At 40.4% G+C, this 24,064-nt stretch overlaps 1 protein-coding gene across 1 annotated transcript in view; it reads right to left on the minus strand.

The window, feature by feature from the left end:
• Positions 1-24,064, minus strand: part of akap13 (A-kinase anchoring protein 13) — a 116,849-nt gene that overhangs the window by 62,017 nt on the left and 30,768 nt on the right. Inside the window, exons 2-10 of the mRNA XM_059335896.1 lie at positions 22,636-22,679; positions 17,627-17,792; positions 15,936-16,033; positions 14,703-14,780; positions 12,907-13,081; positions 11,598-11,790; positions 7,263-7,488; positions 6,161-6,887; positions 682-3,705 (exon numbers count right to left, since the gene is read on the minus strand). Coding sequence (XP_059191879.1) covers positions 682-3,705; positions 6,161-6,887; positions 7,263-7,488; positions 11,598-11,790; positions 12,907-13,081; positions 14,703-14,780; positions 15,936-16,033; positions 17,627-17,792; positions 22,636-22,668 — 4,720 coding nt within the window. The 5' untranslated portion in view covers positions 22,669-22,679. The remainder of the gene's footprint in view (positions 1-681; positions 3,706-6,160; positions 6,888-7,262; positions 7,489-11,597; positions 11,791-12,906; positions 13,082-14,702; positions 14,781-15,935; positions 16,034-17,626; positions 17,793-22,635; positions 22,680-24,064) is intronic.

Genomic DNA, 24,064 nt, shown 5'->3' on the forward strand with positions numbered 1-24,064 from the left:
CCAACTTTTTTGCAATTGAGGTTCTAATATGACATCACTTTTTAATGCTCTAATTATTGTCTAAAAGTAACAAATGTTGAATGCACCACTGACTAGGAATAGGAATAATACATCGATGATTGATTAACTAGGGCTCTCTGTCTTCTGTCTTCAGAATTTGGTCGATCACATGTAATTTTTAATCGGTCTGTGTATTTTTATTTTTTTTATCTAATCTGTGACTGTGTATCAGTACTCACTGAACTGAAACATGGCCGAGCTTTCAGTTCTGCGGCCGTACGTCAATAAGCCAATGAGCTGAGAATTAAGTTGGATAAAGTTACAGTTTGCAAACTGAAAGTTGCAATAACAAACACACAGAAATAGTAGTAATAGAGAATAATAGAGTATTGATTTGACCAAAACTAGCGTACTGAATCAAACGTTGCTAGCATGAATTACTGAGATTAATTTTATCCAAAACTTATTCAAACACAAAACACACTTAAATATGCAGATTTCCATGAAAACTAACCTCATGCCTCTTCGGGGGCTAAAACTTAAAACATTGAACTCCTTGACCTTATCTTTACAGTATCATCAGTTCGATAACCCGTTCTCTATAACGCATTTCCCCATCTCCTTTATACAGTCAGTGGTTTCGACACAGACAGAAAGACAGTGTATAGAGCAGTTATTTACCTGTCTGGGATGTGACCACCTCCGTTCTTTTCATCTTATTCTTTTCCCTCTCCTTCCATCCATCCACGGTATCCAGAGCGTCTGAGTCTTTATCCAGCCGTTCAAACACACCAACCTCATCATCCATAACAACAGATTCTTGACCTCCGATATAAAACGTGCCACTGCCAGCATCAAGAGGGATGGCAGTGACGAGATTCATGTCCGGTAATGACTGGGATGACTGGTATTTGCCTGTTTCCACATTCACAGGGGCAGTGGGTTCTTCTGGACTGGGATCAGTCAAGTCACAGACGCTAACAGGAAGAGTTGAGACGCAAGTAAGCAGCAAAGGGGGAACCTCCCCTTCACATGGTGCTTTAACCTGAGCATCGAGTTGTGGACCTACCTCATGCTCTTTAGCCTGGCAGTCTAAATCTGACGTGTCACTCAAAGCTTTTGCGCAATGTGGATTGTTCTGCTCGTGTGCTTGCCCTCCTATCTTACCCTCAGCCGGTCCGGATTCTGAAGGACGACTATCATCTCCCTCATGTCTATGTTCAATCCCACTCTCTTCCTGACAGATGGACTCATCCTGGAGGTCTCTATGCTCTCCTAGTCTTGGATTCTCCTCAGAGTTCGTCCATAATGTATCAGAGGTCTCTGGATGTGGCCCTGGCTCTGGAACAGGACTGATTCCTCTCTGCGTGTGATCATGGCTATCTACCTTGGTTGTAATCATTTCATTTTCTATTGGCAAAGGTTTAATTTGGACTTGCAGTTGGCTTTCTTCTTCTTTAAGTAGAGAACAAGTAAGGACTTTGTCTGATGTATTTTCTGTTAGGATTTCCTCTTTGTCTAATTGTGGTAACCTACAAGAGTCTGCAAGTACGGACAGGTCACAGTTAGCCTGCTGGGTGCTACTTAGCTGTGCTGCTGCTAGCTCTTCTGTCCCTGTGTTACACTGCAGCACTGCACAATCACACTCCTCAGATGTTTCAACATCAGCTTGTTCATTAGAGGTGAACTGATCAGTAGGTTCAACATCTGAATGCTCTATAGGTTGGTTTTCTGCCTCAGCTGCTAACAATGGACAGTTGCTTATCAGCTGTGTGGACTGAATACAGTCGAGTGAATCATCTGGCAGCTGCCGTAGTGACTCTTGACTCTCTGACTGATAGTCTGCTACCTTCTGGCTCAGCTCCACGCAAGCAATGGCAGAAGCTATTGCTACCGCTACGACTGCTACTGCTGTGGCAACTACATCTTCATTGGCCTGCTGCTCTTGTTCCCTGTCTGTGGAAGACAACTCCTTGCCATGCACCGTCCCGCTGTCATTCTCCTCACTTCTACTTCTTTCCTGACACACTTCCTCTTCACCCACCCACAAATCATTTCTCTTTTCCTCCTTGCGCTGCTGATCTCTCAGCATCTCAGAGGCCGAACAATGCTCTAAATATTCCCTCGCCGTTGCCTCAGTGCTTCCTTCCCGTATTTGAAGTGGTAAAACATCCGCTCTGTCTTCAAATGGCAGACCCGCAACTTCTGTAGGACACACTGATTCCAAAAATCCAATGGGTCTTCCTATGGGCTCCACAGGTTCCACTGGTTTGTTTGACTCCGCAGATTGTACATGTTGTGCATTCTGTTCAGGAAATTCCACAAGAAACGAGTCCTCTGCGAATTCTGTATTATCTGAAAGGTTGGCAGGAAGTTCTTCTGGACAGCTAGATTCCACCAAACCTGTCAAATCCTCATTTTCTGACAATAACTTTGATTCAACATTGTCCACTGCTTGTTTGTGCGAACTGGCAAATCCCTTTAATTCCAGCTCTGTAGGATCTTGTAGTTCCTTTTCTGCTGGTGGCACGCTTACAGTCGCCTCAACATCTGACGTTCTGATGCCCATTTGACTGAGTTCTAAAGCCGTGGCGTTAGACTCCGGGTTAAAGTGATCCTGTCCATGAAGGCGTATGCTGTCCTCTGCTAATTCCTTTGATTCCCACGTCTGTGAAGCTGTAACTTCGGTCAGATGTGTCGGGCTGAACACTAGAGTTGTTTCGCTAGGATCAGAGTTTATGATGTCACAGTCCGGTCCGTGAGCGTCCGTGGTCCGGCCCTCTGTCTGGTTCGGTAATCGCATGGCGTCCTTGTCAGCTTCCTCTCTTTGAGCTGGAGGATGGACATCTGCCCTTCCTGTTTTATCCTTGGCTTGTGACTCGCCCTCTGACTGAGCGTTCAGGTTTGCCACTTGTTCTTTCAGCGTCTTTATCTCCGTCTGACTCGGAGACTCGATGCTTGAGCTGGAGCTGAGCTTGGCCTCGTGTCCTCCTCTCTTCCCCCTCTTCTTCCTCCTTTTCTTTCGGCCCTTTGCTCCTTTCTCTTCGCTCCCTTGCGTCTCTCCTCCTCCCTCTTCGACGTCTGCCGTTTCAGAGTTCTTTCTGCTGGAAGTCGTCTCTCTGCTACTGACCTCCTCTCTGTCTCCCTCCACTCCTCCCTCCTTCCAATCTGGCCCTACTTCCTCTACTCGCTGTGATCCGTGTACTTCCTGTCTTTGTGCACCATGCCCATGTGACAGTGCTGGCTCTGTTCCAGCAGCATGTGGCTGACTGAGAGCTGAGGACAGTTGATGAGAACTGAGACCAGAAGCTTGTGCTGAGCTCAAATCACATTCTTTTTGCTCTGTCATTCCCTGCTCCAGCTGTTCATGTTTTCTCTGATCCTTTGAGTCACAGTCATACCAAACTGACTGGGAGTTTACTTCGTCTCTATTCCAGTCTTCATTGGCACCCTGGTCAGGGTTTTCACCCTGATACCAGACTGTTTTTGCTACAGTTTCTGGTCCTTGTGGAGGTGATCCCATTCTGCTTCCCATCCAGCCCCCATCCCGCCATAGGCCTCTCCGGGGTTTTCTCTCTGTGTCCGGGGACTTGGGGCTGCTCCTGGTGCCAGACTGAGGACAGTTCAAGGTGTCAGGTTGGCTTGGCTCCTCTGTGTCTGTCAGGCTTTCCTTGGGATCCTGGGATTGTTCCTGACCCATGGTTACTGAAAGGAGACACAATTAGATTAAGAACTGCAAAATATATTTTATTTTTTCAGATTTTCACATACCCCATTACACCTTTAAATGACCAAAATAAAAGGACGAAAATCTGAATAAGAATCACCTGACTGTCATTCCTACAAATCCGTCCCATGTGAGCTTTGATAGGATCTCAATCAGATCTCAGTGAGGACACATATTATTACCAGGTGTAAATGGGGTCATAGTTTTAGTCATCCTTCTTATGGAATACCCTCAAAGCTCATGCAACATTGCTACAGGAAAGCACGATGGGTACTGGTTAGTCAGACGATCAGATTGTTTGTTATAATCAAACAACAACTGCTATTACTACCTCATTGCACAGATTAGCTGTTTGAACACAATCTCAGTATGTAAAGTAGGTCAAAGTTGAACCAGGGACACGTTTCTATATACAACCCTGATTCCAAAATAGTTGGGGCGTTATGTTAAACTTAATAAAACACTATGCGATAACTTGCTCATCCACTTAATAAATATATTTTATTTGTACATCAATTGAATATATGTCAAAAATTATTTTACCAATGACCTGTCTGGTTTTATTCATGTTAAGTCAGTGTCCTATCTTTTTTTGGTATTGTAAATACACATATAGACGTGTATATAAATGAGTTTTGAATATCTATGAAATGAAACTTGAGAATATGTGATGGAAGTTTTCATTATATGGAATAAAACTTGAGAATATGTAATAAACAGTGGTGTAGCGGTTAGCACTCTTGCCTCACAGCAAGAGGGTCACAGGCTCAACTCTTCTGTGTGAAGTTTGCATGTTCTCTCTGGGTACTCCGGCTTCCTCCCACAGTCCAAAAACATTCATCTTAGGTTTAATTGGTGACTCTAAATTGCCCGTAGGAGTGAATGAGAGCGCGAAAGGTTGTCTGTCTCTATGTGTCTGCCCCGGACAGGTCAGCATGTACCCCTCCTCTCGCCCAATGTCAGCTGGGATCGGCTCCAGTCCCCCATGACCCCCAGTGTGGATAAGTGGTTTAGGATAATCGATGGATGTTTGAATATATAGAATGAAACTTGATAATATGGAATAAAAGTTTAAATACATAGAATGGAACTCAAGAACATAGAATGAAATTTGAAAAGATGGAAAGAAAGTTTGAATATATAGAATGAAACTTGAGAAAAAGAATGAAACTTCAAGAATATGGAATGAAACTTAGAGAATGTGGAATAAAAGTTTCAATGTATGGAATAAAACTTGAGAAAATGGAATACAAGTTTGAATATATAGAATAAAACTTGAGAAAATGGAATGAATCTTCGAGAACGTGGAATAAGAGTTTGAATATATAGAATGAATCTTGAGAAAAAAGGAATGAAACTTAGAGAATATGGAATGAAACTTGACAAGATGGAACAAAAGTTTGAATATATGGAATGAAACGAGAATATGAAATTAAAGTTTGAATGTATGGAATTAAACTTGAGAGGATGGAATAAAACTTGAGAATATGGAACAAAAGTTTGAATATATAGAATGAAACAAGAATATGAAAATAAAGTTTGAATATATGGAATTAAACTTGAGAAGATGGAATAAAACTTGAGAATATGGAACAAAAGTTTGAATATATAGAATGAAATTTGAGACTACTGAATGAACTTGGATGTCATTATGGCGCTAGTGGTCTCATGTAGATGGCTCTCTTTAAACCCAGCTAGATCACCATGGTAACTCATGCTGCACAGCTAACCTGAACAAGACAATGTTCAGAGTGTCAGCTTGAAATCAGCTAAAAAGCACCTTTCACTGATCAACTCCTTTAGGATTAACGTCACTATGAGCGATGCAGATTACCAGTTGAGGGAATACGATATGCAAACTTGTTGACATCAGTGCCACAGAACAAAACTGTACAATTAAAGTAGAACATACTGTATGTATCTTGAATGATCGTTTTCAGTTTCATTCTATATATGCAAACTTTCATTAGATATTATATTTAACATCTGCAATTACAAATGTGCAGTGGCAAGTTAGCCTGTTGTGCTTTCTTTGTTCGTATATGTCACTCTAAACACTATGGAAATATTTGTATACTTTCCTCTAAGTTATGGTAGTTATGATTTTCCACTACTGTCAAAAACTACTGATTCTCACATTAAAACAGAAAGAAAAAGCTTCGGAAAAGCTTGTAACTTTATTTTGTTTCCCATTTTGGGTGTAATAGTGAAACAACAATCACCAGTGACACAACTCAGCGTGACTCAGGTTTCCTGTTCTTTGTCGTCCGCCTGCAAGTCACAAGTTGATTTTTAATATTTCAGCTCTATTGAACAGTCGTCTCTGTCTGCACCCTCAAATACCATATCAAAACCTAAACAAGTTGTGGTCATTTCCACCCCACTCCCTGTTCACTGAATGAATCCAACACTGTGACACACTGGTGATCTTACCTGTCCTCTCTGCAGCTGATTCGTCTTTTGCTGGGAGACTTTGAGTGGCTCCCTGTTCTGTCTGTCTCACTGCTTCTGTCTCTACAAGTCGCTCATGTATCAGCAGCTCAACTTCCCACTTCTCTCCTTCCTGTTTTTCTACGATGGTGGTGGCAGGCAAGGCCACTGCCTTCCTGCCCGAACACTTCCCATCACCACCTGGTGCACACTCAGGCTTTGTGGGTAATGGAGTCTCTTCGGTTCTGAGATTATGCTGAGGTTTTGTGGCTCCGTCTTTGCCAATCACAGATGCTACCACTGGTTCTCTGGGTGACACGGCCCCATCTGTCTCTGCTCTACTTCCTGTTGCCTTTCCGGGCCTCTGTGCACTCCCTCTACCGGCCTCTGGGGTGCTTCTGTTATTTCCTGGAGATTCCGTTGCATGCTTTGTGGTTTTTGTAGTTCTCTTTTTGTTTTTCTTGTTACGGCCAGCAGGAGAGTTGGCAGCTGCTGTAGCTTCCTGGCTCTGACAAAGACTTCCACTGCTACAGGATATATGAGTGACAACAGCAGAGTCCTCCCCTTGTGCTCTGTCCTCCGATGACGAAGTATTGCCTGTTGTTGTGCTGTAGGTCTCTATGGTTACCAAAGACAGGCCGACATCCGGCTTGCTCTCTTGCTGGCTGTTAAAGCAGGGCTGCGGCCCAAAGACAGGGCTGACCAGGTCATGTGTACCAACAGAGTTTCCCTGCAAGAAGAAAGACAAGTATGGATGGAAAATCCCATTACACAAACTGTCTCACTAGCAGCTAGACAACAACATAACATTTAAATTCAAAATACATTGATATGATAAGGCTACTGTAAAAAAACACTCTACACTAACAATGCTTATAATCAGTTATTTTCTTGTATGTCTTCTATCTATCAGTCAGTCCATTAGACACGTGGATTTGTGCTTGTGTGTTAAGGGAGTCAGCTGATGTGCTTTTCCATAAAACTGTAACTACACGCCAGGGCTACAGCGAGAGGCACAACCAGAGCTGAAAACGGTCTAATGTCTCTGATGGTGGTGGAGATTGCTAAACTTACCCACAGATACCACTGCATGCTATCAGCTCACCTTTCTGTCCCTGTGAAGATGAATACGTCTCCTCAGCTCCTTCACCTCCTCCTGCAGGCAGCACTCGTCACTGCTCTGGCTCTCTGCCCCCTCCTCCCTCTGATGGAGGCCCGGGAATGTTAGGCTGTAGGTACCAAGGTTTGCATGGTGCTGAAACACTCGGCCTTCTGGGCAAAAGTGCAGCTGCTGCTTTGGCTCCACATGGACATTTGAGGAAGTCTCAAACCTACAAAGACACAACGTAATATTTATTTTTAGGAAAGCCTCAACAACATTTAGAAAACTGGCTAGCCATCGATTGTTTTTTTTTTTCCTGCCAAACAAAGCTGACCACAACATTTACACTGTTGTTCTTTTAATCATGTAGAAAAAGGCTTGAGATACTAGTGAATAATAACCTTTCAAAGGAACTAGTGTAGTGCCAGTGTATTATATTGGTATTGCTGCTTGCAGCTTTATAATACATTTCGGTAACACTTTCTATGAAGACTACATCTATAGTGCATTATGAGGGCATTCATAGTGAATTATAATGCTCATTATAATCAATCATAATGCATTATGACTGCACTCATAAACACATATAAAGCTTCATGATGCACTATATCAACAGTTATAAATATAGCTTATAATGACTTATAAATCCAAGTGTCTTATGAGTGCTCTTGACTGGTTATAAACTACAGGCTGACTGATGAGGCTTATAATACATTACAACTACTCATACCCCTCTATACACACACCTCAACAATCAATTGTTATAAGGACTCATAGGATGCCATAAGTATAAATAAATGATCAATGTATGCTTTAAGTAAAGTGAGGTTCATATAGACGCATCTATAATGCAGTATAGCTAATCATGATGTTTCATTGTTGGCGTTAAGTAAAGTGTAACACATTTTCATGCATTTAAAAGAAGCTATGCTGCATCATAAGTCATTTCGTCAGATACCAAATATAGAGAATTACACTAAGATTAGGAATGTAACGGTAAAGCTCAGTTTCAACCTGTAGGGGGCAATCCACGTGCATATTTTGTCCACAAAATGTATATTTTTAAGATTCACAGATTTGGAGCTCAATCAATCACCAACACTACTTAATACGTAGATATAAGGGTTTACATATGAAAACTTCGGTTTTGGGACTTAATTACAGTTTAAGGAATAAAACCAAAAAAAGAGAAAAAGACAGTACATTTTTCAAGCTTTATTTCAGCAATTAAAACAGTCTCAATCAACCATCTGGTGGTGAGGAAATATTTGAAGTTTGAATTTCTTTCTCATGTTATTCTTTCTTTCTTTCTTTCTTTCTTAATTAACTACTGTAGCAAACATAGGCAAAGGGCATGCAAAGCCACCACTGCTACAAATATAAAAACAAATTCTACAAATATAAAAACACACTTTACTGTATACTGTAGCTTTCAACCAAAACCAAAGTTTTCATATGTAAACCCTTATATCTACATATTAAGTAGTGTTGGTGATTGATTGAGCTCCAAATCTGTGAATCTTAAAAATATACATTTTGTGGACAAAATATGCACGTGGATTGCCCCCTACAGGTTGAAACTGAGCTTTACCGTTACATTCCTAATCTTAGTGTAATTCTCTATATTTGGTATCTGACGAAATGACTTATGATGCAGCATAGCTTCTTTTAAATGCATGAAAATGTGTTACACTTTACTTACAGCCAACAATGAAACATCATGATTAGCTATACTGCATTATAGATGCGTCTATATGAACCTCACTTTACTTAAAGCATACATTGATTATTTATTTATACTTATGGCATCCTATGAGTCCTTATAACAATTGATTGTTGAGGTGTGTGTATAGAGGGGTATGAGTAGTTGTAATGTATTATAAGCCTCATCAGTCAGCCTGTAGTTTATAACCAGTCAAGAGCACTCATAAGACACTTGGATTTATAAGTCATTATAAGCTATATTTATAACTGTTCTGTTCATAGAAAGTGTTACCTAAATTTCTTATCCAAGCTACTCCTCACTTGACTCTGCATTGGGTCCTGAGCAAAACACCTGCTATGACATAGTTGCATCAACACCAAAGTTGGAGCACATGGACTGTATAAAAATAGTGGACGTAGTGACTAACGTCACCTATTATTTTGTGGACTGCCCATCTGAAGCATCAAGTTGGGCATTACGGCTGTCGCCTTCTTTGTTTTTAAAAAAACGGAAGAGACCGTATTGGGACTGGGGAGGAGTGAGGGGTGGATCTAGATGTGGTTCTACCTGACAACCGAGGACATAGAAAGCAAACAAAATTATTAATTTTTGTAGGCCAACCCAGAAGTAGCATCACCATGGGGTCTATTGAGAATTAATCTATGGGATTTTTGCATTGGATTTTGGATCATTGCAGAAAATAAGCTCTGTGGCAGACACACGTTTCTGATGCTGACTTGTTTTGTTCAGCAGAATAATCTATACAAATGAACACCACTTTTAAAAGCTAACATTATGCTATAGCGAACTACAATACAGTTGCATGACTTGAACGTCACTATTGTTATGCCTAAGACGGTCACCGACAATCGAACCCGTAGCCTTTACTTTCTACAACAGTTTGCAAGAGCATTGAAGAACACAACTAGAGGCTGAGAGGAGGACGAGTGAGAGAGTTCCTGTCCGTGTCCGGCGTGATGACGTTAAATGTCCCCGACAACCACTGTAGTCTCATTTAGCCACTTGTTAGCAATCGCCTTTTTAAGGATAGGTAGAAACTCCAAAATTCACAAGTGGGGATATTTACTAACATATTTAATGTCGTACAACAAAACATGAACATCTCTTCAGCTTGGGTTAACCGCAGACCTTATTCCAGGCATCTGACCAAAAACCCATTCAAAATCCTCATTAGGTGCGTGTCCACTATAGTCAAATACCCGGAATGAAGTGGGTAGTTTTTCTATCCTCAAAAAAGCCTGGTTGCTGATTGGATAGAACGCTAAGCGGGATGTGACATAGTACTCGACGCCACAACAACATGCTCCATTTTTAAAAGCTGGCTAAGTAGGGAGTAGTCACAACAATAATAACACTCTCGTCCATAATCATCGCCACCATGCGCATGAACACAGCGACAAGAAACACAGCAAGCCCTGCTCCATCCATCTCTGCGTCTTCTTCCCTATTGTTTACGCTTGGATCGTCTCCCCTGTTAAATCCGTCGTGTATGTGACGTCATGGTTGAAATTGTCGCTAAGTGATTACGCGACAATCGAAAACCATACGTCACCTCCGGAGTCTTGTAAACCCCTCTCTGGCCTTTTATGGAATTGAGACACGCTGAGTGAGTGGCCATTTGAGAGGGCGTGGCCTGAGACTTTCCCAGGGGCCACGTTTTACCCTAATGGAAACGAGCCTATTGAGTTTGAGAGGATAGACCCCAGGACGCTAAAATGCTAACTTACATCCAGGTGTAACAACTCATTCCTGTGGCGCTCTATTGCACTTGCTGTGTTAGTGCCCTGTCAATAACAAGGTAGCCAGGCCCCAAATCATACCCTGCTTTATTATGCATTTTCTTCTAAATGGGGCCATTATTTGCACAATAAACATCACATTGTTGGAAGACTTGAAATTAGTGATTGAGACCATAATGTTGCAAAGAGCATTTTAACAGGAGTAATAAATCAAGTGAGAAGTAGTCTAATTTTGTATTGAGATAGATAGGACAGGACTTCTTTTGCAACTGATGGCGTTGACCCCTGCTGGACTTTTTAAAGAATTCAGGCTGAATGCACTTCCAGGTTTGCTTCACTGTTCAGACCGGGAGGTTGCCGCCTGTTGCACTGAGATCAGTGAAATACACCAGGGGCAGACTTTTGCCACATGGCAGGCAAAGTAGGTAGTCTAGTAGTAGTAGGTGCCTAGTGTCCAACAGTTATATTTATTATGATGTTTGACAGATTTATTATGATGGCTTTGAAACCCTCCTCTGTCTTCCCTACTTCTCCCCTCTCATATTCTATCTACTGTAATTTATTTTTTTGATCTGTTCTGGACAAACAACATCTATTGCACTTCTGTCCGTCTTCTGTGTTCTTCATGTTCTGAAGTTTTAGATGCAGCCATATACTTTGTTGCCTGTTGCCATTTTAATATTTTGTCTTTTCTGAACTTGACCTTGGAAGCACCTCCTCACTAGAGCTCAGGTGATTTGCCAACAGGAGTAATGGTCCACTATACAGCTATTTTCACAATAAAACCAATGGCATCCTTACATTCTAACAACATAGGTATAGTCCAACTGTACACCAACAGTGACTCAACAGCTTGTGGTATCAGGTACTCACTGTATGAAGAGCTCCACCAGCTGCTTATGTCCTCTGTTCTCTGCCAGTTGTACTGCAGTCAGTCCCTGAGCGTTGGGCCTCCTCAGAGCCTCCCTGCCCCCCGGCTGTTGCAGCAGGAACGTTGCTACTGTCCTTAGACCATGACTGGCTGCCAAGTGCAGCAGGCTGGAGAGCTGCTGGCTCTGAGACACGGCTGAAGAGGAACAAAAAAAGAGAAACAGTGAGGGGCTGGACTCGGCAGAGTGAGTTATACACCTCCTAGTGGAGAGAGAAATGGGAGGGCAGGTCTAAACCGATATAGAAATTTACTGGCTCCAGGTTTCAGAGAAAGTTGGATATTAATTCTTTCATCTTCTCTCATTGTCTTATGCAATATTTTCATTTAAAGCCCAGCATGTCCATAGATAGATAGATAGATAGATAGATAGATAGATAGATAGATGGATAGATGGATGGATGGATGGATGGATGGATGGATGGATGGATGGATGGATGGATGGATGGATGGATGGATGGATGGATGGATAGATAGATAGATAGATAGATAGATAGATAGATAGATAGATAGATAGATTGAACTTTAGTAATACATTGCACTTCCAGCAGCAGCACAACACCAATACCATAAAATAGAATTTGTTATGGTAAAGGGACTGCACTTATATAGCGCTTTTCTAGTCTTTGCGACCACTCTAAGCACTTTACAGTAAAGGCAGTGCTCTGCAATTTGGGATTCAGTATCTTGCCTGAGGATACTTTGACATGTAGGCTCGCCCCATAGAAGAAATTAAGTTGCAACCAGGTGAAATGGAAGAACAATAACCAATAAAAACAATTACACAAACAAACAGTACTAATGCTACAAATATGTAAGATCACTTTGCATGGAGACAAAAACTGCTGAGTGCAAAAAAAAAAAGTGCCTAGAATAAATGTGCAAATTTGTGCTATTTGTTGCAGGTATAAAGTGCATATATCACATTTCAAAAGAAGAAGAAATGTTTTTTTTTGCATATATTTGAGACACACCACCAACTTCACTGTCAGTCCCTTTACAACATTTATCATCTAAGGTGAGACATCCTGCTGTCACGTTTGTATTCCACTTGCAAAGATGAAGCTAGCGTTTTGTAGAAAGGAAGGTGGAAAGGTGGTAGTGTAACCTCAGCATGCACAGAGTGAAGGAGCTGGAGCTAACAGCTAACATCAATGCTGCTTGAAGTGATGAGCACATGTCAAGATGTAAATGAAGGCAGAAAAAGGACAAAAGTGAATGACAACTAACAGTGATTAGAGGTTTCTAACTCACTGGTGCAGCTGTCCAGCAGTGTGGAGACATTCGGACATGTTTCCTTGTGTGTCCCTGTGTCGTGTCCGTCTGTGCCACCATGTGTATCTGGTCCAGTCCTCTGGTGGGGCAGGGTGAGGTGTTTCAGGGCCAGGGCCAAGTTCTGGTCCAACCTCTCACACTCTTTCAATGGAATCTGACACACAAGAAACAGCAGGTTATGTCTTCTGTCCACTTCTAAAAACACTTCTTTGCATTGTTCATTATCTTGGCCAGGCGTAAGGATCATGGTTTTTGTATCGGTCTGTCTGAGGCTAATCTCTCCTACTACTAGAGGAGGGAATCAGCAGAGGCGCCACGATATGATTTTATCCTGACAATACGATATTTTGCGATTTTAAGCATTTTGCGATATGGTGAGTATTGTGATACAATATATTGCAATTTAACGGTTTAACTGCATTTTGTGTCCAAAAATTAAATTTGATCAAGAATTTTTTGTCAAATAAGAGAAAATTCTCAGTCTATTCATCTCACTTCAATCTTTTTATTTCTCCACAATGAGACTCAAACCCACAGACTGACCAACAAAGTATTCAGTCAAACTGAACTGAACTGATATCAAACATGTATGGAAGACAAAAAACTTCACTGCTCAGAATTTTTTTGAATGAAACATAAAAAAGCCTACCTCTGCAGCAGTATTTCAACAACCTACAGATTCCTTAGATCTTCTAGTTTCATATGATACCAGTATCTCCAGTATATTCCTAAAAGTGAACCCTCTACGGCCAAAACAAAACAAAATATTGATGGCCCTGTGGTGCTGAATATCGATACTTGGCGGGCATGAATCGATATAATGTCGCCACGTAAGATATTGCGATAATATGCAATCGATTTTTTTCCCCCCACCTCTACCTCCTACTGGAAGACTTAGTCATAAATAAGCAAAACGAATCTAGAACTGACTGCTGAAGGACCTCTAATGGTTGAAATGATCAATAATTCTTGATAAACCCATTTTCTATGATTGTTTGACTGCTGACTCCTCCAGCCTGTAGGGGGCGCAACCCATCAGCAGCTGCTCCAGTTAGAGTTATTTTCTGCAGACACCCTAAAACAAGTCTGATCTCGTCTGCTGCAGGACACATATTGGTCTATGCAGTGTGTGTGTGTGTATGTATCACTGTGCATCACAGAACCTTGAGCTTTTTTATTTCACATCCTGTGAGTTTGAACGCAGGATCCCATTTGTGTCTTCTCATGTCACTCATGCAAGAAACGCCAGTGTAAAAAAAGGCAGTCCCAGATATTCCAGAACACCAAACGGCATCATTTCTGTATTAATAAAATGATCCAGAGCAATTTTATGACCTTCTCCAGGAACTGTGTCTGGATGACTGCTGGTGTGCCACTAATTTATCAGTAAGAAGTGATTTAGCTGTGATTTAATGTCAATGAATGGATCAAAATGACTCAGAAATAACTACAACATGATGCTGATGTGAAAAAAATCTGAATTCATGCTTTATCAGGTCTGTCTGCAAGACCACATGAAAACTACTTTTAAAATGCTTGTCTTTTGGATGGAGTTTGGTTCATCAGAGCTTTGCTGTGCAGGAGACTGGAAGATCTGCACTTGTGACCTTTTTCTAGTCTTAATTATGTGACGTGTTACTTCTAGACACATCACAAAGTGTATCCAAACAAATATTTGAGATAACAGCATAAAAAAGGCCTCAAATTAACAAACAAATATAATAATAAAGATGAGTCAATATTTTAGAGCCATAAAGCTCTTTCCTACTGCTTACCTGCTGATCATCCAGTAGTAATGCTTCCTGTGGAGCTGTGTTGTCAAGCAGAAAGTGGGCCATGTCAAGAGCCAAGTCCTGCACACAACAAGCACTGCCATCATTATTTCATACATACATACATAAATACATACATATATCATGATACAACTCAAAGCCCTGACACAGCGGAGTGTGCTGCCCTCTAGTGAGCTCTTCCATTTCAGTGTCTATTTCATTCATCACTTTAAATCACTTCTTAAAACCCACTTTTATAGACTTGCTTTGATGCAATGCTATCCATTTCATTACTCCTTTGAACTTCTTCATTTTCTACTTTTTTACTCCTTTTACCTTTTATTTTCTGTGTATCTGAGAATGTCTTGTGATTGTTCCTGCTTTGTCTTTTATTGTTTTTCTTAGAATCAGAAAGCCTTTATTGTCATTGCACAGGGTAGTACAACGAAATTAGCCATCAACCCGTGCAAAACATATAAAAAACACACAAAAACAATATGACAGAGGTGAACAGGACAGGAAGACAGGGATGAGAAGAGAAAGAAATACAGCACAACGTGAGCACAATGTAAGAATGTTATTTAGCCTCATGGCATCATTCATTTTGTGATTAACTGCTCTCTGTCGAGGCACTTTGTAAGCTGCTGTTCTTAAAAGGTGCTATATAAATAAAGATATTATTATTATTATTATTATTATTATTTATATCTGCACATTTTAAATAATTCAATAGAGTTTTTTACTTTAAAAAAATGTTTAATCAGATTTTGTTGTCAACTTGTGACATTCTTAAACATGTTTAAAAAAGTTTTAAAAAATGTGATTTATTTTCTTTAACATTTGAATCACTTGGACAGCAGCCATAATGTACATAAATGTTACAGTTATGTTTGAGGATATTTCCATTATCCGACCAAATTCCTTGGGATGAGACACCACATAGTTTTTTATTTTCACATATTTTTTGTTTGACAGTAAAAACAATATAATGAGCATAAATCAGCTGATGTTCTAGCCATGAACACACGACAGGGATCCTTTATTTTGTTTTCTAATGAGTTGTAAATGTAAAGATTAACTGACATTTATCTGTCGTATATGAGAATGCTGGCTTTTAATCACTATGAAGAAAAAATACCAAGAGCAACGTTCCACACACAGTACTGCTGTACACTTTGTGCCTGTTACAGAGAATTCTCATTCATTTCAATAGCTGGAACAGGAAGTGAGTGTTACCTGAACAAAGCAGAAGGTCTCCTGTGAGTGTGTGTCCACTGGTCCACCAGGCCGAGCCAAACACAATGTCACCAGCACCTGCTCACACACATTATGGGCTACACACACACACACACACACACACACACACACACACACAGGACACAAAAACTAATTATATTCATCTCCACACACGTTCTTCCACAAATGTCCATCATCAGTCTCTGTCTTCTAGTCTCTGACTCTGTCTCCCTGACCCTGTCTCCTAGTCTCTGACCCTGTCTCCTAGTCCATGACTCTGTCTCCTAGTCCATGACTCTGTCTCCTAGTCCATGACTCTGTCTCCTCGTCCCAGACTCTGTCTCCTCGTCCCAGACTCTGTCTCCTAGTTCCTGACTCTGTCTCCCAGTGCCTGACTCTGTCTCCCAGTGCCTGACTCTGTCTCCCTGACTCTGTCTCCTAGTCCCTGACTCTGTCTCCCTGACTCTGTCTCCTAGTCCCTGACTCTGTCTCCTAGTGCCTGACTCTGTCTCCTAGTGCCTGACTCTGTCTCCCTGACTCTGTCTCCTAGTCCCTGACTCTGTCTCCTAGTCCCTGAGTCTGTCTCCTAGTCCCTGAGTCTGTCTCCTAGTCCCTGACTCTGTGACAGTAGATGTTGTTGTTTTCACCCACAGCAGTGTAGACGTACTATGCAGCTCCAACATGTGCTAACAGACTGAGTATGGTGGGGTTAGTTAGAAATGACTTGAGTTATTGGTCTGTGTACTGGCTCTAGAAGCTACAGATGTCCTGGGCTTAAAGCTACACTAACCGCCAGACAAAACAAACCACATTCAGTGAGCAGACGGAGGAAGGAGGAAACTGAGTTATTTACTGTACTTCATTTTTAAAAGGGACACACTACAGGTGAATAGGGTACTTCTTTAACTTATAGATATCAATATGAAACTTCCTCAGTTTCTTTATTTACATTAAGACAATATTTTTTTGCATTACAGGTTTTCTGAACTGTTATGTTTAGGAATGCAAACAAGGATGTGTACTCATCAAATATGCTCTCATTTGCATATGTTCCCTGGAAATAAATCTGAACCCTGGATAGAGCAAATTTCAAAGTTATTATCTTATTTTGTTGATATATTAGATACAAGGAAATTGGGATATCTCCTTTTATCATTTCATAAATTTAGAAAGTATGAGAAGTTGCTATTTATGGCTCAGAGCATGAGAAAAAACTCATTTTGAGGAAAAAGTCCTTTAAATATTTCATACATTCTTAATGGAAATTACTATTTGAAGACGAAATATTGAATCTAACTCATAGCAACAAGAATATAGAAGATGTATTGTGCATTAGAGTGGGAGCTTTCTAACGATTCCTGTGATGACGAGCTTTAGACCATGTTCCCGGCAGTCGATATGAACAAAAGCTGTTGTGTATTATGAGAATGTAACAACTAAAATACCTAATAACCTAATTGATATTAACTAATTATAAGACCTATCCGTTATGACTTCCTTTCTTGTAAATTGATGATTTTATCCTCGAAATGAAATATTTATTTTTCTCTTAAAAGGTATGACTCAATGTGAACGTCTGTCACTTGGTCACTGTCTGCTGTGGTGGTTCGGAAATAAAAAGGACACATACATCTGTTAGGTAGAGAAAAGTTTTGTGTGTGTGTGTGTGTGTGTGTGTGTGTGTGTGTTACCTGGACACACAGCCTGCAGTGTGACATGGCTGACTCGCAGCGTGCTGCTCAGGTGTCTTTGGGTGGATCCTGAGAATAAAAGATAAAACTCCACCTCCTCCTCCTCTTCTGCCTCAGTATGACACACATCATCATCTTCGAGCTGAACGGTCAGCACACACTCTCCCTGAGAGGACACACAGGCAATGAAATCAGCGTGAATCACACACTACGTAAACCCTAAACACTAATGCAAATGGACTGTGTTCACTTCACACGCAGATCTGAGTCAAGTAACAGTCATTGATTCACAAAATAGTAAAAACAGTGATTTTCCATGTAGCACTATTGTAAAGGTTTCCAAAAACTGGTCAAAAGAAACATCTCATTTAATCTCTTCCCTGATCCCATTTAGGTCACATGCTTCTTATGTGTCATAATTTATTCACTCAGTGTCTGCTTTTATCCACACAACTTTTATACCCTTTCACTCATTCATTCATTATCCTTAACCACTCATCTGCACTCAGGTCTCGGGGGGCTGGAGACGATCCCAGCTGACATTGGGTGAGAGGCGGGGTACACCCTGGACAGGTCACCAGACTATCACAGGGCTGACACATAGAGATAGACAATCACACTCTCATTCACTCCTATGGGCAATTTAGAGTCACCAATTAAACCTAAGTACATGTTTTTGGGTGTGGCTGTTAACAGCCTCATGTCATGTTTTACAGCATAGTACATGCACAAGAAGATCTATTTTATTATCCTACATAGCTGTTATCTGTAGCCCACTAGCTCACTAATAGCCCACTTATTCTTTGTCATGTGTGCAAAAGTGACCATGAAACATCCTTAATGTCAGGTTCACTCCCACTTTGCTCATTAAATATAAAAATTGGGGGGGAAAAAAGAATCAGAGGAAAAGTGCAGAGGTTATAATATAAAGACAAAATATAGCATCTATCTATAAAAGCAAGAAGAGTCTGTGTGGATGTGTGTCTAGGGCATATCTCACTGACCGTTAGTCAGATTGACCTAAGATTTCGTATGTGGCCTGCGCATGGCACGAAGGTGTGCATCCTCGATTTTGAAGATTTTTTAATTCATTTTTCTTAATATCATTATTTATGTAGGACGTGTTGCTGCATTGCACAGTTTCTGATCGGACGCCTTTTAGGGGAGCTCAGCCCCATTGTGTGATAGGCCTACACCTGGTCTCTGCTTAAGCATCCACAAATCGGTTGTTAATCCATCCCAGTATACAGTCTAATACTTCCTGTTTCCAACGAGCTACTACAGGTGGGGGAAAAAAATTGATACAGCATAGTATTGTGACATTTTGCATGGCAATATTGCATAGATGAATGGCCGCCAAGTATTGATATTTAGCGTTCCGATGGGCCTTCAGCATTTTGGAGGCCGTAGCGGGCTCACTTTAGGAATATACTGAAGATACTGGTATCATATGAAACTAAACGATCTAAGGAATCTATAGGCACCATGTGCATCGGGAAGTTGTCGAAAAAATGCTGCAAAGTTAGGCTTTTTTTATATGCTTTATTCAAAAAAATTCAGAGCAGTGAAGCTTAAAGTTGAGGAAAGTTTGATAAAATGCTGCAGTTGTTGTCGTCCATACATGTTTGATATCAGTTCAGTTCAGTTTGACTGAATACTTTGTTGGTCAGTCTGTGGGTTTGACTCTCATTGTGGGGAAATAAAAAGATTGAAGTGAGATGAAAAGACTGAAAAAAAAAGAAAATTGTGAAAGTACTGACGGCCTGTTGACCGCCACAACGCTAAATATCGATACTTGGCGGCCATGAATCGATATAATAATGCCACGCAAAATATCGCAAATCTAAGCTGTATGTATGTATTACAACCAGTTGTTGCAAAAATGCATGGATGAGTCCGCCAAGTCCAGCTGCCACCCCGACGTATGGGCAGGTGCGAATACCCATCGGGCACTGCTTGTAGCTTTAATTTGATTTTATATTTTATTAATGATATATTTTGTCCCTATTTTATAACTTCTGCACTATTCCTCTGATTCCTGTTTTTTTCCTTTTTTTATTGCTTCGTGGTCATTTTTGCACACGTGACAACAAAGAATGTGTTAATAAGAGCTGGTGGGCTACAGACAGAAGCTATGTAGGATTATAAAATACAACATAAAAGACATACATAGAATGTATAGGTGTTTTACATTGCTCGTGCATGTATGCTGTGAAACATGACACAGCACACACACACTTCTGCTGAACATGCAGTTAAAAGCCTGTCAACGGCCACACCCACAGAAACAGAGGCTAACAATAGCACACAGGAATGTTTCAGATCACACACACACACACACACACACACACACACACACACACACACACACACACACGCGCGCGCCTGCTGTTGAACGTACTGCAGTGATACAGGCAGGGCTCACATTTCATGCCTGAGCACTTACAGATGAATACGGAAACATTTTGGCTTAGCTTAAATTTGCATTCTTGTTCAGCTCAGGTGCTCTTAAGGGGAAGATGAGGACTCTTTACCAGTGCACATTACTCACATATTTGGTATGCAGGCTGCTAAAATTACATAAATGTTTGACTGGATGTTAAAAACTGGTTCTGAAGTGGAACTTTTTCATCATTATAAGAACATCTGTAAAAGTGGAGTTAAGCTTCATTAAAGTAGATACAAATGAAATAAAAATCAGAAAGTCTGTGTAGTAGGGCTGGGAAATATGGCAAAAAAAAAAGATCATGATATATTTTTTCATATTGTGTGATCTTGATTAATTTTTTTTAATATTGTTTTCAAACTGCCAGTTTCAAAGGATCTGTACTGAAAACTAAATAAACTAGAGATTAGTTCAATATTTTATTAACATACGAAGTGAATAACAAAGCAAACTAGAAAATTTCCTCTGGGGAAATTCTGAAAGGGCCACGGGGACTACTGCTGGTGTGTGTACACTATGATGAGATTCTTCAGAGATTTCAAACTATGCCCTTTAACCTCAAAATGTGTGTGTGTGTGTCTGTGTCTGTGTGTGTATGTGTGAGAAACATGTATCTGGAGGAGTGTGCGCGTTTGTGTGTGTGTGTGTGTGTGTAGCGAAAATCGCATAAAGTTACCTGTGTGTGCGTGTGTGAAGCATGTGTATGCATGTGTGAGGAGTGTGCACACTTTAGTGCATGTGTGTGTGTATCTGTAACTGTAATCACATCAAAGATCAAAGGCAATCAGATCAAAGCAATCAACAGAATTAACTGGCACCTGTTCCGGCATAGTGACAGCAGAGGTAGACAGACTGGAATTTCTGGCCTCGAACAGAAAGCATTTTTGGCAAAACCATAATACCTATCATTGATCTGACTTCACTTTGAGCGTCCTGAGTTCTTCCTGAACGTCTACATATGGTTTTTTTTAAGAAAAATGAAAAAATAGCTTTGTTAGAGTGATCTAAAAAAACTGTTCCATATCCCTTTTTCAAATATCTTCCTGTGTTTTTAATATGGGAGCCAATGAGGCTGTTGATGCGTGTTGGTGGATCATCTGTGCGTCATACGCCCAAACTATAACTCTGACAGCTTTACCAGACGATTGTGAGGGAGAAGACAAATTTTCCTACGTTTCTATGTATAAATTATTTCTGTAGAGTGGAATTTGCGACCTGGAGCGCAGTTTTAAAATGTATTTTTTAACAATTTCTTCTCTCCCTCTACACTCTGGCGATGATGTCACACATTGTGACATGAACATTCCGTACAATACACACCCATTATAATCTCAGAATTTCTCCAAAAATGATCATGGTCATTGAACAGGGATTGATAAAAAACTATATGACCTATCGAAATGTGGATTAATACACCGATACACAAGACTTGTGTCTACTGTTTAAAGTTTAAATGGAGTCTCTAGGTGAAATTATGCTGGAGAAGTAGACGTTTAAAAATCTCCAATTATTTTTCTTTTCGCAAATTTTTTTTTCGGCCGTCCCATTCATTTCAATCCAAAATTTTGGGCAGTTTTTCGCGGCTTACGTCGAAAAGATTCGTATTCTGTAGAGAAAAGTAATAGCACACCGATCCCGATCAAACCGCACATTTTGATATATAATTTGTCCTGCAACTCTTCAAGTTGTAGGACTAGTAGCGGAACGAAATTGCGTCCGGAAGAGGAAGAAGAAAAAATCCACAGTATAACAGCAAAGCCCCGAGCACTGGTCCCTACAGCTATTGCTGTATGGGACCAGTGCTCGGTGCAATTGCCCCGAGGCCCTAATTAAATAAGATGAACATAGAAAAACATAAAAACAATTTTAACTCAACAATAAAACAAATGTAGAAAATAACACAGGGAACTACTTTACAGTCCTGAGTGTTTTTACAGATTTGCAAGACCCAAAATAAACAAATTCTGTAATTTGTTGTTGTTAGAAAGCCAACGCTGTTAATGTTTTACTAACTTGTTTATTGAACGAAGTTCCATTCAGTAATAACTTGTTTCTCTGTAAGTTTCCATATGTCCCACACTCTTGAACGCACCATAGCCATTCCAACGCTACTGGATGCACCATACCTGTGTGTGAAGTGCCGTGCTGTGAATGTTAGTTTTCTCTCGATACAGTGGCGGATTGTAATTTAATTTTTTCTTTCCCAACATTCACCTGTTCCTCCCTGGTTTATTGCTCCAAGTTATGGCTGACATCTATTTTGCCCTCAGCTCCGTGTTTAGCCCCACGTTCTGTTTACTTCTCTGGCAACTTGCAAACAGAACTGGAGCAAGAAAAAGGTCAACTCTGATAGGCTGTTGTGACGCACATTTCCGACATGTTTGACCGAATAAATATGCTCACAGTTGATCACCATAATCGACCGGAAATTTCTTGTGATCACTTATTGCAATCATATAATCACCAAGGCCTAATAAGTGTTATATTTTGTCTATGAGGAGCTAGTTGTGTAACAGATCTTGTTGCAGTATTTGAGGAGGTAAACACACACATTGGTACTTACATAGAGTGGAGCTTGTTGGGGATTTAGTTTCATGGCACTGGACTCTAGAAGAGAAGACAAAGGGGGAAAGAAATATAAGCTTACCAGTATAAATAACATCAAACACCATATTAAACTTTCTCTCTTTTTGTAAATGCACAAGATGTTTTCTCAAGTTACAGTGTTGGGCTCTCAGGGCCACCGTACAAAAACAAAAGCACCTGTTGCCTCTGCAGCAGCAACACTTGACAGGTAGTCTGAGGACAGGAGGCTGATCAAACTGTCCTGACACAGTTTGGGACATACAACCCTAAGCCCACCATCACATCACAGGGAGCCTTTTGGGAAGAGTTATTAATAACATAGATTAGAAGGAGTTATTAATACTACAGGTTAGATGGAGCTATTAATGCAGAGCTTCACTGGTGTCAGTGAGCACTGCTCTTCCCTGTGTACACAAAACACTGATTTCCAGATTCTATATGTTCAGAAATGCCAAGAGTTTGACACAAGGGATGGGCTTTTGAAAGAAACCTGCCAACTCAAGCATCTATAACACAATTGAACGATTAAACGCTTTGTTTATATACATACTCCAGTATGTATATAAACATGCATACATGAGCAAAATAAAAGATATATATGCAGTACTATGCAAAAGCCTGTTTTGATAACAGACACTTTTATTTTGAAAGGACGAAAAGAGACTGATCCTGTCGATCGGCGAAACTCAAGTGAGGTGATACTGTAAAGATAACGTCAAGGAGTTCAATGTTTAATGTTTTAGCCCCCAAAGTGGCATGAGGTTAGTTTTCAGAGTAATCTTGCGTATTTAAGTGTGTCTTGTGTTTAAGTTTGTTTTTTTTAGTATGTTTTATAATCGTTATTGCCACCTGTAGCTTTTTCCAACTTAATTCTCAGCTCATTGGCTTATTGACATACGGCCGCAGAATTGAACGCTCGGCCGTGTTTCTGTTCAAAGAGTACTGATACACAGTCATAGATAAAATAAAAAAATACACAGATAGATTAAAAATGTGAGATCGACCAAATTCTAAATGACCATTAATCGATCATCAATTAGTTACTCCCATCCCTATTTGACACTCATGAGTGCCCCGGCTCTTTGGTTTGGTTCCTAGGTTTTCCTTCCCAGACCAAAAAAAACCCCAGTAGACATGCTCTGAAACAAAAAAAACTGTTGCACTGACACTGAAAGACTATGTAGGCTTACTATTTAATCGCACTAAAAAATGATCTATAATCATTAAGGGAATTGATAAAGAAATAGATCCATGAGCAAAACTGATGATAGATATCAATGAAATCCTCATCAACGAGGCTGTGGGCAGGCTTTAAAATGATAAAAGTGGTATAAATAAATTATCCAAAATTCAAAGAGAGATTGTTACATTTCATATATAATTTTCTTACTTAAATTGTGGCAGTA

The sequence above is a fragment of the Centropristis striata genome, chromosome 6 (assembly GCF_030273125.1).
Source record: "Centropristis striata isolate RG_2023a ecotype Rhode Island chromosome 6, C.striata_1.0, whole genome shotgun sequence".
NCBI classification, from domain to species: domain Eukaryota; kingdom Metazoa; phylum Chordata; class Actinopteri; order Perciformes; family Serranidae; genus Centropristis; species Centropristis striata.